Genomic DNA, 16149 nt, shown 5'->3' on the forward strand with positions numbered 1-16149 from the left:
CATTAGAAAAAAAAAAATGTTTATCATCCGCAAGTTGCGGCCGTACAAATACTCCTATCGCTCATACAACGCAGGAGTGCTCGTAGCGAGGCACCAATATGTATTGGAATAGGTACGGTCTTACGGCTTTGAAACAGAGAGTGCGCAAAGGCTAATTTATTACGGTTACATTCAAAGGCTACGCCTGCTAATGTGCACCGCTTTCTTGCGGAACGTTTCGTAATAACAGACATAAAACCATCGAAATTTTATCACGACTGTCACGGCACTCTTTATAGTCAGATCTTTATTTAACTTCTTCCCTTCCTCCTCCTCCTCGTTTCTTTTCCGCTACATAAAGCGGCTTCGCCAGTCGTTGCACACGACACCACTCAAAGGAAAAAAAAAAGTTCAACTTTCTAAGCGCCACGGTACATGCCCGTTCAGTTCGTATGAATGAACTCTCGGTTGCCGTGGCCCGAAAGGAAATATCTCGACACGTTCGGTACTACTCGGGTAAAAGAAAAAAAAAACGCAGACGAGCCAGATCCCGCCATCAGGGCGTGAAGAGAAGACCCGACGAGGCTCGGTTATCGGCACAAACAACGCTCTTCAGAACTGGAAGAAAGTGGATGCGCGCTCTCTTTATCGCGGCCACGTATACGGTAAGCGCGCGAGCCGCCGAGGAAGAAGCTAAATAAGAAGAAAGAAATACCGGAGGGCACGCACACGTTTGAGCATGCTATGGCGTGGAGTATAAGGCTGCATGCCATTCAACCGAACGCTCTCCCCTCCATCCTCAGCCGTCGCGTCCTTCGGAGTACGACGCGTGCGTCGAGATCACAATCGGGCCGCACATTCCGGAGTTTTTTCGGTCGGCGGCCATCAGCTAGGCGACTTTCTGGGTGGTTTTCTCGAAGGCGTTCTTGATTCCAGCAGCAACCGCCGCAGATGACAGAAGGCGGCATCTTTGCCGCCGCTTCCCAGCGTGACACAGTGACATCCCGAAGGTAAACGAGACCCTTCCACTGTTTTCCGGTCTCTCTTCATGCCGAAAGGCATTTTTTCGGCCACCAAACTCTCACCCGTCGGATGACCGAAAGGGGAATTTTTTTTCGAGAAGTTCCTTTCTTTGCTAGGCCCAACCAGATGAATGCAACACACAGTTAAGCGAGGGAGAGCGAGGCGCACAATAATTGTCCTCTTCAACTTAAGTATAGCAATAATGTCGTAAATTGAAGTGAAGGTCGGCGAAAAATCATCCGTTCGAGCGGTGGCATCCGAACCCACGACCTTCGGACTTGAAAGCATGCGTTCGGATCTCATAGACTAACTACCCAATCTTGCAGACCCACAATACGGATCTGCGAGATACGAAACCACAACCTTCAAGGTCGTTGGTTGCGCCATTTTTAGTACTCTACAGTTAAAGACAACATTTTTGTCCCTATAATTTTCCTTGCCTATTTGTCTATTGTATTTGACGGTAATAGTCTGAAATTCTTTCCTGGAGGGGGGGGGCTATATCATATTGATCTTAAGTGGGGCACGAGCTGACAGATGGGGTGAAACGTTATTTGGCTCTGTATGTCAGGACAAACAATTTAGGGAAAGGGGCAGTGTGGTACTCGCTGGCTACGGCAGTGTTGTATTCCTATGGTCGTGTCTCACCCTTCGAGTGACATAGCGACATAGGCGGTCACGTCGGGAGGATGAAGAGTAAGACGTGTGTGCATGTGTGTGGGAGAGGGTAGGGTCAAAGCGCGAGTAGGGGACAACAGAATGTGAGGGGGTTGCACCTGCAGATACGCGATTGCGCCGCAATGTTGAGTCATCCTAACAAGCAGGGACACGTCACGCGGGACTGCCGAGCACCACTTGGGGCACGTCTCCCTTGCCTGCGGCACGCTCCGATGAACTTCCGCTGCATCCACGTCGATACGCTAGCAACGCGACGTCCTTTCTTTTGTGCCGTTCTAAGAAGGTTGAAACTGGGCCAGCGATGTATACACAGTTGCAACGCGACGTGCATTGAGTATTCACGGCCACTTACGCAATCGCCTCTGTGTCACTTGACGAACGTCGAGTATAGGAAATAATGATGGGAAGGTGTCAAGCGGGGATTTCCACGCGCAAGAAATGCAGCTGCGTGCATGTTGCTGCGACAGGTGAAGAACGTGGAATGAGTTTCATGTTTGACAATGCGGACTTTCCCAGTCCCAAAGTTGAGTGATAATAAATGGTAGACACTGCTGCGTCGCACTAATTGAGCAATCTTGGTTTTTTGACGTTCTTTTATTAGCGCATGTATCAGTGACTCGATTCCGAGAAATACAGTGCTGCACCCAGCTCAGAAAAGAAGTATTTTGGGGTTTATTGGTGTCTATACAAAGGTGCATATCTTGAGGTACGGCGAGACGAGTGTGTGTCATTGTTTCAACAGGCCATATTGATGGTGACATAACATAGCAATAAACGGTAAATGACAAATGAATGGTTCCAAAAAATATGACTGTCCTCCACATGTGCGCTAGACAAGACTCTCTGATGGAGACCTGGACTCATCCCACCTCAAACTGGCCACATTCCTGGGAATTTCTGTAATCATTTCGTGCATTTAAAGCTCTGGTACATATCACGTTGACGTTAATTTATGCCTGGTGTTTGCCTTTGTACTGATCAATACAAATGCTGTTTATCAAATACATACGCTGCTTATCTTTTATTAAGTGTGTCCAAGAACGGAACGTCCACTTCTCGAAATTTCGAAACCCATTTTCAGCCGCGAACCAATGCGGCAATCCAGCGCTGAAGTGCCCGGAAGACCCATATTGGCCATCGTCCCTGTTCTCGGCTCGGATCGGTGTTTGTTTTGTAAACATCGCGCGCGTTTCTAAAAACATTCACTGAGCCGTGACCGAGGGACACTTCAGGCTACATCTTGCCGACGTGCGAATTGCGACTGTCTTGCTACCACCGAAGCATGCACCTTGAAAGACGCAATCCCGAGAAGCGCCGCAAAGTAAGAGCGACACCTGTCAAAGTGTCGCGTTTGACAAACAGTAACCAATCAGCGACTCGCGTGCCGACTCGGCAATCATTTTAGCTCTCGAAACAGAAAGCAGCGGACCATGGCTTCTTGGAGGTGACTGGCTATATGCGTTGTTAGTGGGGACACCTCATCCAGCGCAACGGTACCTGACATTGTTCCCTTTTAGTTTGAGTGTGGTGACGTGTGCCGCCGATTTAGGACGCCGGATTGGCCGAGGCTGCAGTACTCCTCTGCCTTTCTTTCTCTGCAAGGATTTTGGGAAGCGTACTGTTCAAAGCGGACCGGGCTGTAACCCGTCAGGAACGGGTGAAGTTACGCTTGATTTGCACGAACAAGTAATTTTTCTGTGACTGATATCTTTTCTGCGCAAACTTTATCGCTGAAGGGAGACAGAAACGCACAAGAGCAATGCCCGCTTCACTCGTAATGATTTTGTGTTTGTACAGTGAGCAAGATGTGAGAACGGGCCATTCCATGAGACGTACGCAGAAGGCGAAGAAGTGGCTTCGCTCGTCCTCGTCGCTTCTCTGTCTGCCATGCACGCTTTGCGCTGAACCACTAGAAAAAAAATGCATACATGAATAGTGTGTCGTCACATGAATGCGTTCACTTGGCAGATTTTTTTCGGAACACACAACCAGCCGCCACTTCTCTATCTCGATGTACACAATCTCTGTCTCGTGTGTGAGCGCACAAGCGTGTCCCTGTGCCCACGCCAGTCCGCACAAGCGATTTGATCGAGCTTGGATAAAGGCGTTTCAGCGAATAGCCACAAATAGCGAATAGCCACAAATATTAGCCAACTTTACAATAGCTATAGCAGCTAGTCGTGATACAGCCAACGCGCACTAATAGTGGCCAGTGCAGGCAGCATAGAGTTTTCTAAAATTAACTATACAGGGGCGCCCCGCCGCGGTGGTCTAGTGGCTAAGGCACTCGGCTGCTGACCCGCAGGGCGCGGGTTCGAATCCCGGCTGCGGCGGCTGCATTTCCGATGGAGGCGGAATTGTTGTAGGCCCGTGTGCTCAGATTTGGGTGCACGTTAAAGAACCCCAGGTGGTCTAAATTTCCGGAGCCCTCCACTACGGCGTCTCTCATAATCATATAGTGGTTTTGGGACGTTAAACCCCACATATCAATCAATCAACTATAGAGGGGCACTCTAACGCTGCGATCGTCCAGTGACCGTGGGAATGATGGGTAGTACACGGATTTGCCTCTTCGTTCTTGCGGACGGCGAATCGCACTTGTGGCTTCGTTTATCACTGCGTTTCGGTTTTGTTTCGAAGAAAAGGACAAACCCTTTTGAACTTCGTGACCCGATTCGGAATGGTAAGCCTAAAAAAAATAAGATTGTGAAGCGCAACCGCTCAACATTTGATGGTTTTTGTCTCGTGAGAAAATAGCTCCAAGCCACACGAACACACACGGAGCCGACAAATTATGAAGAATAAACAAATTCGTGTACTACCCATCATTCCCATGCTCGCTGAAGCGCCGTGCGTTGCAGCTCGCATAGACACTAGCGCCAGAGTTCCCCGTAGTGTATATTTAGGAAACTCTATGGCTGGCAGTATACCTGACCAAATGTGGCATCGGCATTCATTCGGTAATCGTTATCAGTTATTATCTTGAGCCCGTGCAGAAAAAAAAGCAAAACTCCAAGTAATACAGCCTCTTAAAGTAACTACAGAAGCACCGGAAACGAGGTGCAAAACACAGGAGAGCGGCGTCCGGATAACAGGTCCCGAACCAACGCTAAACCAGAATGGCGGCTCAGTGCACGTGTCCCCTCGGAGAGGGGAGACGGCGCGTTGCGTCACGATTCTATTTTTACCTCCGGTCACGCGAAAAAAAAAAAGTGCATATCGCAATAGTAACGGAAACGAACAAACGCGGAACGTACGCCACTCGCCGCTGATTCAGCACCACGCGTGCAGCGGTGTGACGCAATGCACCCGCAGATTTGCGAGTGCAGCGATTGAAGCCGCCGCAAGACTGCCGCGGACATTTCGCTCGACGTATACAAACGGTCATTCGGCAGTCGTCCAAACTGCATCGCGAACTGCGCCCACGGCTTATCTCCGTGGCTCTGTCTCGACATGCTCCACCGGAGTCTTCCGTCACCGCAAACCCCAATATAGAGTGAACGATGTTCACCCCGTTCGCGGAACTAGGTACGCGAGTTCCCTGTTCCCCGACGGCACGTGCACGATGGGATCTCGCGCAGCTGCCGTTGTGCCCATTGCCTAACACTCGAGCCTGTGACGTCAATGGACGGGAGCGCTGATCGAGTGCGGGCTGCGCGAATAGTCTGTTGCTATGGTACGACACACGCGCACTATACTGCAACATTTCGTCAGATGAGGAGAAGTTACCAGGAACATAGATGACGAGCGACACGCCATCCCGGTAACGTCGTATCACGCCACAAGGTAGAGCTACGGTAGAGCTACACTCTCTACAGAGAGCTCTAATGTAACAGTGAGGACGAGGGTTCGCCTCCGCACTTACATGCAGAACGTTCTCAGTATCTGCAATAGACGTGCTACAGGAGGCCTACCAGATTTATCAGAGCGAAGTGTGGTCAGGTGCGCGGCACATCCATTCGCATATCACACGCTCGAAGTACATGTCTCTGCGTCGTTGTTCTGTTCTCGCACTATAACTATTGTCATGTAATACCAACAAGCCCAAGCTGCCACACTTATAATGTATAGTAGCCTACGTATATCACGGATATGCCGCCCAAAATACGAATAGAGACAGCCTTGAAAGGTGCGCTCGGAAATTAACGCTCAGTATGGACGAACCAGAACGTAAAACTTCATCCACGATCGTCTGTTGGGTCTATTGGTAAGAGTGCTTTAAAAATATCATAATAACGTATTCACACTGTGCGAATTACATTTCGGCACGGGTAAGCACATTTCATACACTTCTTAGGAAGAGCGAGATAGGGAAGTAAGAAGGACGATACATAGCTCGAGTCAGCTTATAAACTAAATGTTAGTGTATTTGAGGACAATCCCATAATACGGAGAAAGCGCGTATAGCAGAGCCAAAAATATTGCTGCCATATGAAACACCTACAATTTTGCCACAGGCGCTTTGTCAGCACTGGAACTTTCGCTTTGCCTGTCGCCAGGAAATTCGAACCACAAGAAGCGATCAGTATTTGATCACCATATTCATCCCCATCATCAATGATCACCTGATTCTCGCATTGCTTCAGAACAAATCCTGACTGTCGTCGTACCGAATTGCTGTTATCCAAGTCTCCTCTATCATATTTTTTGTTGTCAGATGAGGTGCCCCATTGTTTCCGCTGTACGACACGCGGAGATGATTGATAAAGTGCACTATGTGTCATACGACACTCATAATGACTGTGTTAAGTCCCACAATGCATGCGTATACTGACTGAGTACATCTACGTTGTCCCGGAATACTGGGTCTTTACTCTCGCGCACAAGGACGGAAACGTTTTATTATTTTCTTCTCGTAACTTTCCGCGCTGTCGACTACACGTGTTCGCGACTCATCTTCGGCGAACTACCAACCGGGTAGCACACGCCAATTTTAGAAACTTGCTGTTGTCAACTACGCCAGAGCACGTGCATTTCCTGTGTTTCCACGCATAGAAAGGAAGCCTCAGTAATAGGTTGGTTCGTGGCTGCTTTGAAGGGAAAGCTTTAAAAAAAGCATGCAGTATGATGAGTGAACTTCGGTTTTAATGGACCCTTCCGGCGTCACACAGCTAGTAACAAATATTCACTTGTTATTGCTTGGACTGTTATCTGCTTGAATGTCGTAAAACAAGAAGGTACTTTAGCACAACAACGGAGGGCGTTGGATAATGCGTAGTGGTTATCGGTCAATATATGCGGAATATGCAAGTAATAAACCCGTCGGTGGCCCTCTGAAGTGGTTATAAGATGGAAATGAAGAGAAAAGTGAGCCACGTAACTGTCTGCATCAGGGTGCGACACCTCAGCAGTAGCTCACAGGGGATGGGGGTGAGGAGGGATGGAGAGATTAAAAGAGAGAGAGAGAGAAAGAGAGAGAGAAAGAGAGAGAGAGAAAGAGAGAGAGAGAAAGAGAGAGAGAGAGAGAGAAAGAGAAAGAGAAAGAGAAAGAGAAAGAGAAAGAGAAAGAGAGAGAGAGAGAGAGAGAGAGAGAGAGAGAGAGAGAGAGAGAGAGAGAGAGAGAGAGAGAGAGAGAGAGAGAGAGACGCGCTGAGACAGCGAGCGAGGACATATCAAGGGGATAGGAGAGATAGGAAAGATAGAAACACGGTCACAGGAGTCCGAGGACGGGGCCTCTTCTCCACACGGTGGCCCTCTTCTCCACACACCTTTACCAGGTTGTGGGTATTAGCGTATTAGTAAGTAGCCTTGGTGTTCAGAACTGGACGTTCACAAACTTAACAAGTTTTCCCGTACACAAACCCTGAACTCAAACAGAGCATGATAATGTCTTGCATTAATCTTCGGCCTAAGGGTTCATAAACCGATGTTTCGGTATCCTATTTGTTTCATCAACGCGCAACTGTGCTATCTACAATCGCGCAGCCTATCTCCGTGGCAAGCAAGAACTGAGCGTATGTCTCTGCTTGCGTGCGTTACCCACAGAAAAAAAAAACAAAAAACAAATAAAAACCAAAACAAATAGAACGCTTGTTAAAGCAGACTTCTCCGCAATAAAAGTCATTGTGAGGAGAAGCTCGCTTCGCTGTGTTATTTCACCTAGCAGCCGGGTAGCCTAACGTGCCTGAGAAATAAGGGTATGTCGCCGGACCACGCCAGTATTGTGCGATTTATTCCTTTTAGTAGTACTGGAACTCGATTTAGTCATCCTACAGCAGTGCTGCGCCGCGTCTGAAGAGGTCAAAGCACGTTGACAACATTTATCAACGATCTCCTTCGCAAACGTGTTGCACTTAGGGCGTGCTACGCGATCGCCATAAAGTAGATCAGTGTTGAGCAAGAAACTCGTCATTAAAGGTATTTCCGCGGAGCGCTAATGAAGCTTAGTCCTTCTTCAAGACGAGAGGCGGCGCTTCGCTCCTCTCAGCAGATAAGATGTATATCGCCTTGGCGATTCACAACTGATCCCTCTATTAGAGGGATCATTTGAGAATACGGAATTACGGCCTTCCATTGTATCGTTTCATCATTGCAATAACACATACTGTCACATGAGGCATGCTCGTGTTGTCGGTGTCAAAGGGCGAGGGGACGCGCGACCAGCTTTTCCTTGACCTGCGTGCTCCGTTGCTAGCCTATAGAAAGACACAGAGGCTTGATTCGGTGCTGACTTTGTTTCATCGTGCATGTTTTGCATGACAGTGTTGGTTTTGGGGCGTTAAAGTCCACATATCAATCAATCACGTGACCTGGTCAGTTTTAGAGGTGCGAAGCAGTTGAAATGATGGATGGAGCGGAAGCATGAAGCGTTCACCGCTGGCGTTCATCAAGCCAGCTTTACAACGGAGAGTGCACGGCCATCAGGCGGTATCCGTTCGCGTGTGTCGTTGGTTGGTGTGTTACCTCGTACGTTTAGTTAGAAACTGAATGCTAACTCAAATTTATACTGCGCATGAAAGTATAGGTGCATAACTTGGTGTAACGTTAAGATTTAGCTCTCACTGTCAACGCCCCATCTTCGAAGTGAAGCTGGATGGCTATTAGTGATTAGTGGTTTGTTTATCCGTCTCTTATTTTTTTTCTTTCAGCTACTTATTTAGAACCCTTCTACAGGGAAGGATCTGCGAACAATGGCCTTGTACAGTTTACGTAAGCAATTAAATAAGAAAATGTTACGCTGTACTGTAGACCATTCGAAGTACCTCGCTGAACTTTCGCCCGGCCTTCTCTTCAAAAAGAGACACACGCTGTACTCATCGGGAATTTTCACAAAACTACGCATCAAGTTCCGTAACAAAAGAAGAAATATTGAAACAACATCCACCGCAATTCGCAGTAACAGATCAATGAAACTAAGTCCGAACAGTTCACGTAATCACGAGGCGATGTTTTACGTTCCTTCTTTGTCAAACGCAGAAAAAAAAAAGCCTTTTGCAATGCACACATGTGCTTTTGACAACTAACATTTATTTGCGATTGCAAAACGTGTTATTACTTCCGTATGTCATTGTCTTTCAGCGAAGCAGCCAATTGCAGCTGTTACCTGTTTTCTACCCTAACCATTCACGTACTTTGTACGTTCCCAATGAAGCAGTCGATTACAGTTACAAAGATTATGTTGTCACCGTTTAAATAAGTCTTCCTTTTTCTTCCAGGCCGTCATGCAGCTCTAAAATAGCAAGTTGTTAGTTTTTTTCGCGTATATTGTTGGCTATAATGTTTATAATTGCTAAATATTTGCTAATGCATAGCTTATTTTTGGTATCTACTGTTGTAAACAAAGATTGCTTTTATTAAATTACAACGGATCAATTGAGCTGTCGACAAATTTTTTTCTTAGTTAACTACAAAAAAAGCCACAAGACGTCCAAATCGGAAAAATAGCAGAGCAGCTAAGTCAGAGAGCACAGACGTGACAATAACCACGTCTAGTGCCACGTCTGTGCTCTCTGTGTCTGTTTCTGCTGCTCTAATTTTTTTCCGATTTCGACGTCTTGTGGCTTCTTTTGCAGTTAACTATAAGTACGTACCAGCTTACCCAACAAGCAACTCTCCAGATAAATCTTTCGCCTTTGCCGTGCCCTCGTGTACATCGTTTGCCTTTTTCCGAATTTTAAACGTCTTAAAATAACAGACACAAAAATACGACAAAAGCATCTGCGTGTTTTTACCAGTCTTATCTTTTGCACCATTATAAATTCTAGTGTTTCGCACTATATGCAACTCGTCTTTAATCCAGTTTAGTTCGATTTTGTATTAGCACAGCACTGGCTTGATTCAGAGCAAACTGACTGTGTTCCCGCCACTCGTATGAAAAGGTGCTGGCTGTCACTGCGCTCTCTCTTCAGGCGAACTGCAACGAAACTGGCGTGAACCAGTTTGCGTGAAGAGCGAAGACTAATCGGCAGGAACGACCCTGAAGCTACCGCGGCTCTCCTCCTCGATTATCTCACGCGCTTACAAGCAGCTCTACACACACAGTGCATACGAGAGTTTGGCGGCACGTGCGGATTAACGCCGACGACGTTTGAAAGCGGTGCCAGCCGGCTGGGACCGGACACGACGCGTCCCATACATGTCGCCGGGTGCTCCATTCACATGGCACGCGCGAGCGCCCACACACGCTTGCTTTCGGGTGTATACTTTTACGTTTGTGCAGCGAATCACAGATGCGGGTCATGGAAGCACCCACACGGGGACTGCAGGAGACAGGAAGCATTGCTGTTGCCCGATACGCAGCAGAGCTTGATAACAATTGTTTAATACCCCCCCAAACTACATGATTATGAGAGACGCCGTAGTCGAGGGCTCCGGAAATTTCGACCACCTGCGGGCTTCTTTACCGTGCACCCAAATCTGAGCACACGGGTCTACAGCATTTTCGACGCCATTGAAAATGCAGCAACCGAGGCCGGGCTTCGATCCCGCGACATGAGGATCAGCAGTCAAGAGCCTTAGCAACTAGACCACCGCGGCGGGGCCTGCAGCTTCATTCCAAAGCGCTGCATACTCTATTGCAGGTTAGACAACGTGGTATAGTTATAGTCATCATAGTTAAAGAGTCGTTACGCATTAGTTCTGAAGTCAGCAATGCTGCGTATTTTGATTTTAAAGAAGTTAATTACAAGTTCGAAGCACAAGCAGTGCTTTATGTCGCTGTTTATTAAAAGCGGAGTGGGAAGACAATCTCGCTCGAGAGGCCCGAGACCAGCTTCCCTATTGTGTGCATGCAATATTGAAGCAGTCTATATAGTACGCATTGGTGTAACAAATTCCTTAAGTGCCCACGGCTTAATGTAAGCAGACGGGTGTATGCATGCACATATATTTTTTATTATCGTGAGAGAATTCCGAGACGCCCTCCACTCTATACGTACGCCACGCCTCCCACCGGGTAGCCTATATTAGCAATCATTCTACCATAAGTCACGTGACCTGGTTAGAGACCGTTAAAACGGATTGCCTTAGAGACCAGTCCATACTTTACGCCTGAAATCGTTTCATACCCCGTTAGAGGACGTGGTTTTAAGTATACATGAAAAAAAAAAACGTTTTTAAAAGTGGGGAAAACGTTCTACCCTCAAATGCGGACACCGTGCCTGAAGTGGATATGCAGTGTTCGCTTTCTTTCTATCTCCATCCATATCGCGCCCTCGAGAGGGTGCCGACACTTGATATACAGTGTCAGACATCGCCGACAACATTCTCGTGTATTGTTTCGAAAGCTTCGACAGCTGCATAGCAATGCTATCTGACAACTAACTTTTTTTTTGTCGTTGCCTTTCTTTCGACAGCATATACTACACTCGTTGGGGTGAAACTGACACTGCACGCACGTGTATCGCTCTATATTCTTTCAGAGTGCGAAAACACAGCTGCGTTTAACGTAGAATGAATGCATACTTTATGTAGTGTGAAGGCCGTTCAGCGCGTGTAAGAAAAATATGCGCTCTAGAGTATATGCTACGTATACAATGCATTCGGTTTCCGGTCGATGATATTGCAGCGCTGTCCCGCCGCGGTGGTCTAGTGGATAAGGTACTCGGCTGCTGACTCGCAGGTCCGAATCCCAGCTGCAGCGGCTGCATTTCCGATGGAGGCGGAAATGTTGTGGGCCCGTGAGCTCAGATTTGCGTGCACGTTAAAGAACCCCTGGTGGTTGAAATTTCCGGAGCCCTCCACTATGGCGTCTCTCATAATCATATGGTTGATTGATTGATATGTGGGGTTTAACGTCCCAAAGCCACTATATGATTATGAGAGACGCCGTAGTGGAGGACTCCGGAAATTTCGACCACCTGGGGTTCTTTAACGTGCACCCAAATCTGAGCACACGGGCCTACAACATTTCCGCCTCCATCGGAAATGCAGCCGCCGCAGGCGGGATAATCATATGGTGGTTTCGGCACGTTAAACCCCACATATGAATCAGCTATTTAAGCGCTCAACGGGACCCCTTCGCCGCCTTTGAATAGTGGCTTCGTTACCTCAAGATCTGAAAACAGCGCATGTTCAAAACAGACATGAAAATATTAGACAGACAAATAATTGGATTGAAGAGATGGCAGTACCGAAATTCTTCTAGTGTTTTTGAAATGCATCTGTATCGATTACCAACGCATGAAAAACAAACCATCAGGTTTTTTTTCTGCGTAATTAGAGGAAGTACACTAAAGAAATAAAACATATAGTATACTTGTTTACCAACTCACAAAGTGTCTGATTTACCATGATTATTAAAACAAGACAAAGATGTACCCAGCTTAAAAAAGTCCTATATTCTATACATCGTGTATTCATTCAGAAATTACGTCAAGAAAAAATATTGTCAACGATTCCCTAAATATACTCTGAGCAGTGCTGGGTGTTTTGTCTACGTTAATGTTCAGGAGAAGTACCATTATCGTCGTTCCTGTCGTCATATGTTGAAACAAACATTTCGCAAAACGCCGCACTGACGGTATTGCTTAGAGAAAATTATCTCGGGGATTATAATAAGCTAGCGAAACAGTGTGCGTGCTGCAAAGTCGCACGTCTAAATGCTTCACAAGTACGCCGAGAAGATTATACTGCTTTTATAGCGAGCTAGCCCGTTGGGGGAACGCCATGAACACAATGGCATCGCCAAGTTATCTTCGCGTACTTGTTATATATCTTGGTTTAACGAGTGAACCGTTTCTACAGCGCTGCATTTACTTTCTTTTTCTTTGAATCGTTCTTTTCTCAGAGAAAAACAAACAAACAAGTAGACTGCCATGAAAGCATGCAAATCAAAATGGTCTTGTAAAAAAAAAAAGAAGTGTATAAGTAATCTGCACAGCTAAGCGGGGCTACAGTTATGTACACTGTCAGCATGCCCGTTAAAATGCGAAGCAATGTCTGCACCAAAAGGAAGAGAAAAATGTGTCTAAAAAATGAAGCGCCGGGAATCGCGGCTATTCTGGGGTTTGTTGCTTACGTAAGTATAAATGTCTCAAGACTAGAAACAACGCGAGAAAACGAACTGGGGTGAGGATAATGGCGATTCCAGACAACAACAGCTGCCACTGCCACACTCACCAGCCACTTGCCGCTGAAGCGCCGACTCGGACTCAGCACGAACACCATGTTTTCCCGACGTTGAGGTCCCGCGTTGAAGTCCCGCGTCAAAAGAAAGCGTTCATCGGCGATGGACCGCCGCAGAGTCTTTTTAGAACAGCACTTCCGTCAACGCGCTGCGCGCCAACAAAGTGTTCCGAGTTAGGGGCGGGTAAGCCGCAACGAAGATGACGAGACGCGTTGAAGTCAGTCAGCGAGCTTCAACAGACGCCACTGGAAACGAACAGTCGCCGCCGACGAATGGCAACTCGCGCGTCGAACGGGCGACGGTGCAGTGGCAGTCGCTCGCTCCCGAAGCCGGCGACGATTTTGAAGAGGCAGAAATTCGATGTCCGGTGATTCGTAATCGAAAAACCGCAGCAAAACAGAGCGGCTCAGTTCAGTTTCACAATGGCAAAAGAAGGTGAGGGCGTGTAAAAAAAATAAATACGAAGAGTCAGAAAGGGATCGAAAAGCACACAATCACGTGCACGCCGCCCGTCTAGAACAAAGCGGTGCAGAAAAAAAAAAAAACCCAGTCACGTGTTGCCCTCCTTCTTCGCAGTAACACGACGAAGCACCGGACACCCGACCGATGGCGGGAAAGTCGACGCCGGTGAGGATTCGGTTGCCGACACAAAGGTGCGTCGCGGAAGACCTCGACAGAAGACGTCGACGCCGTGACGAGGCCCTCGAAGCGGCGACTGCGACAGTTCCCAGAAGATAATCAGTCGGGATCCCGGACCGCACGCCGGTCGCACGTCGCGATCCGGCCGAAGGAAATGGTAGGATCCCGGGATCGCCGTGCCCAAGAAGCGCGTCGAAGTCCTGTAAGCTGCCGCGGTGACGGTGTTCCCAGCTGCCAGGGAAGCCCGGAGACGGCGCACATGGGAACGGGGCGCCTGACGTTACGGAGCTTGCGGTTCTGTCTGACTTCCCGGCTGCTGCGCGTGGTGTGACGCGAGGGGAACGTCGCTAGCGCCGGCGGCGGAAGGCGTCGGCGTTGCTTTAAAAGGACGCCCAGGCTGCCGCTCGGCCCTTGGCAGCTGCCGCCGCCGCTGGCTGGTAGGAAAGCGCGCGAACAGCTGAGCCAGACGAGATCCAAGGCCCTCTCTCCACTCTCGCTCACTTTTTAATCGCGTTCTTTCTCTTTCCTTTTCGCGCGAGAGAATGTGTCGCATGCGCAGGGAAGCCAGCCTTTCGGCAGCTGTCGACGAGTCTCGGCAGAGTATCGGACCTGCTGCCTATGACGTATATATCAAGCGCATGCGCATACGTGCGCACGTTGAAGCGCGACATGAATTTAAGAATGCACCAATGACGCATGCAAACGGTATGAATGCAAAGTATGCGTGCGTGAAAATCTTTGGAATTAAAAAAAAAAATAGGTAGAGGAGAGCAGGACATTTGCGCTATATATCCGATGTTTGATCGGGTCGCTCAGTACCGACAGCGTATGAAGAATGTAGCTGCCCGAGAAAGAATCATCATGATCAGCCTGATTGCGCCAACTGCAGGACAATGGGATCTCCCACGTTCCGCCAGTCAACTCTGTCCTGTGCTTGTTGATGCCACTTTATATCCGAGAACTTCCTAATCTCATCTGCCCACCTAACTTTCTGTCTGTCCGTCGTGCATTTGCATTCTCTGGGAATCTAGTCAGTTACCGCTAATGAACAGCGGTTATCCTGCCCACGTGCTACGTGCCCAGCCCGTGTCCATTTCTTCTTGATTTAAACTACGATATCCTTAACCCCGGTTTGTTCCCTGATTCACTCTGCTCTCTTCTTGTCTCTTAAGGTTACCCTACCATTTTAATTGTTATCGCTCACTGAGTCGTCCTCAATTTAAGCTATCGCCTGTCAAATCTTCGGAAGCACGTCCAAAGGTGACACACAAGCAGCTTGTGGTATGAGATTAAGGCATGAGAAATATACACATGCAGGATCAACTGGTACAAGTTTTTGTGGAGGTGCTGGCAACTGTAACGTTGTCTTTGCAATAAGAGACACCGTTGTACATTTGGCACAATTAAAATTGCTGGTAAGTTAATGTACATGCCACGGGAAATGAATGCTATATATTTTATCACAGGAAGTTCTCTTGCTGCGCGTCACGAGAAGACACTGGCACTTGCAGCGCACTTAATCGAAATGTGTAGCTAATTGATTGCTGTTATTTTAGAAGGTATACACCAGCATAGCGCGAGGAACAAGCTTATGAGCGCTGAAATCTGATTAGGCTTTCGCTTTCGCATTTGATCCACAACACCAACAGTCGGCTTGTGTCCATCCTGGTGGATCAGTGGTTATGCTGATCTGTTGCTGATCCGACGATCACGGGTTCGTTGCCGGGCGCTGCAGCCGTATTTTGGTGGAGGCGAAATTAATAGAGGCCCGTGCACTGAGCGAGGTCAGTGCAAGTTAAAGAAGTTCAGATGGTCGAAATTGCCGAGACCCTCTACGACGGCGTTTCTCATAATCACATCGTGGTCTTGGCTGGTGAAACGTGTGATATTATTAAAAAAAAAAAAGGCCATTTCAGCTGGCATTCAAACCCGAGACATCCAACTCTGAACAAGTTGTAATCTTGATTCTACGCCACACCAGAGAAAACGCCACGGAGTGAGTGACGCAACGTTATCTGCGCAGCGAGTACGGCTGACCGAGGCCGTTGGCAAGGTTCGCCGCTGCTCGTATCAAATGTGACGAAAGCTTTGCTCTTATCTCAAGAAGCACGGGTATTTAGGAAAGGTCTCGCGAGCACGAACCCGTGCTCCCAGTCGTAACGTTTTCCGCGGCGTGCATGCCGGCGTTGGCAACCAAGCCTCTGCGTCTGTGCAAACCAGGTGACTGAAGTCGCCTCTGCTGGTCGCAAGGTTGCAACCACAAA

General features: G+C 48.0%; 1 protein-coding gene across 6 annotated transcripts in view; it reads right to left on the reverse strand.

The window, feature by feature from the left end:
* The window catches only part of Sarm (sterile alpha and armadillo motif), a 264254-nt gene that overhangs the window by 33793 nt on the left and 214312 nt on the right, over positions 1 to 16149 (reverse strand). The window contains exon 1 of one of the 6 annotated variants that reach the window (XM_037425201.2): positions 13240 to 14329. The exons of the other annotated variants lie outside the window; for them this stretch is intronic. Within the exon in view, the coding sequence (XP_037281098.1) occupies positions 13240 to 13287 (48 nt within the window). The 5' untranslated portion in view covers positions 13288 to 14329. Of the gene's footprint in view, positions 1 to 13239; positions 14330 to 16149 lie in introns of those variants that run through there. 6 annotated transcript variants of the gene reach the window in all.

The sequence above is a fragment of the Rhipicephalus microplus genome, chromosome 3 (assembly GCF_043290135.1).
Source record: "Rhipicephalus microplus isolate Deutch F79 chromosome 3, USDA_Rmic, whole genome shotgun sequence".
Classification (NCBI taxonomy): Eukaryota; Metazoa; Arthropoda; class Arachnida; order Ixodida; family Ixodidae; genus Rhipicephalus; species Rhipicephalus microplus.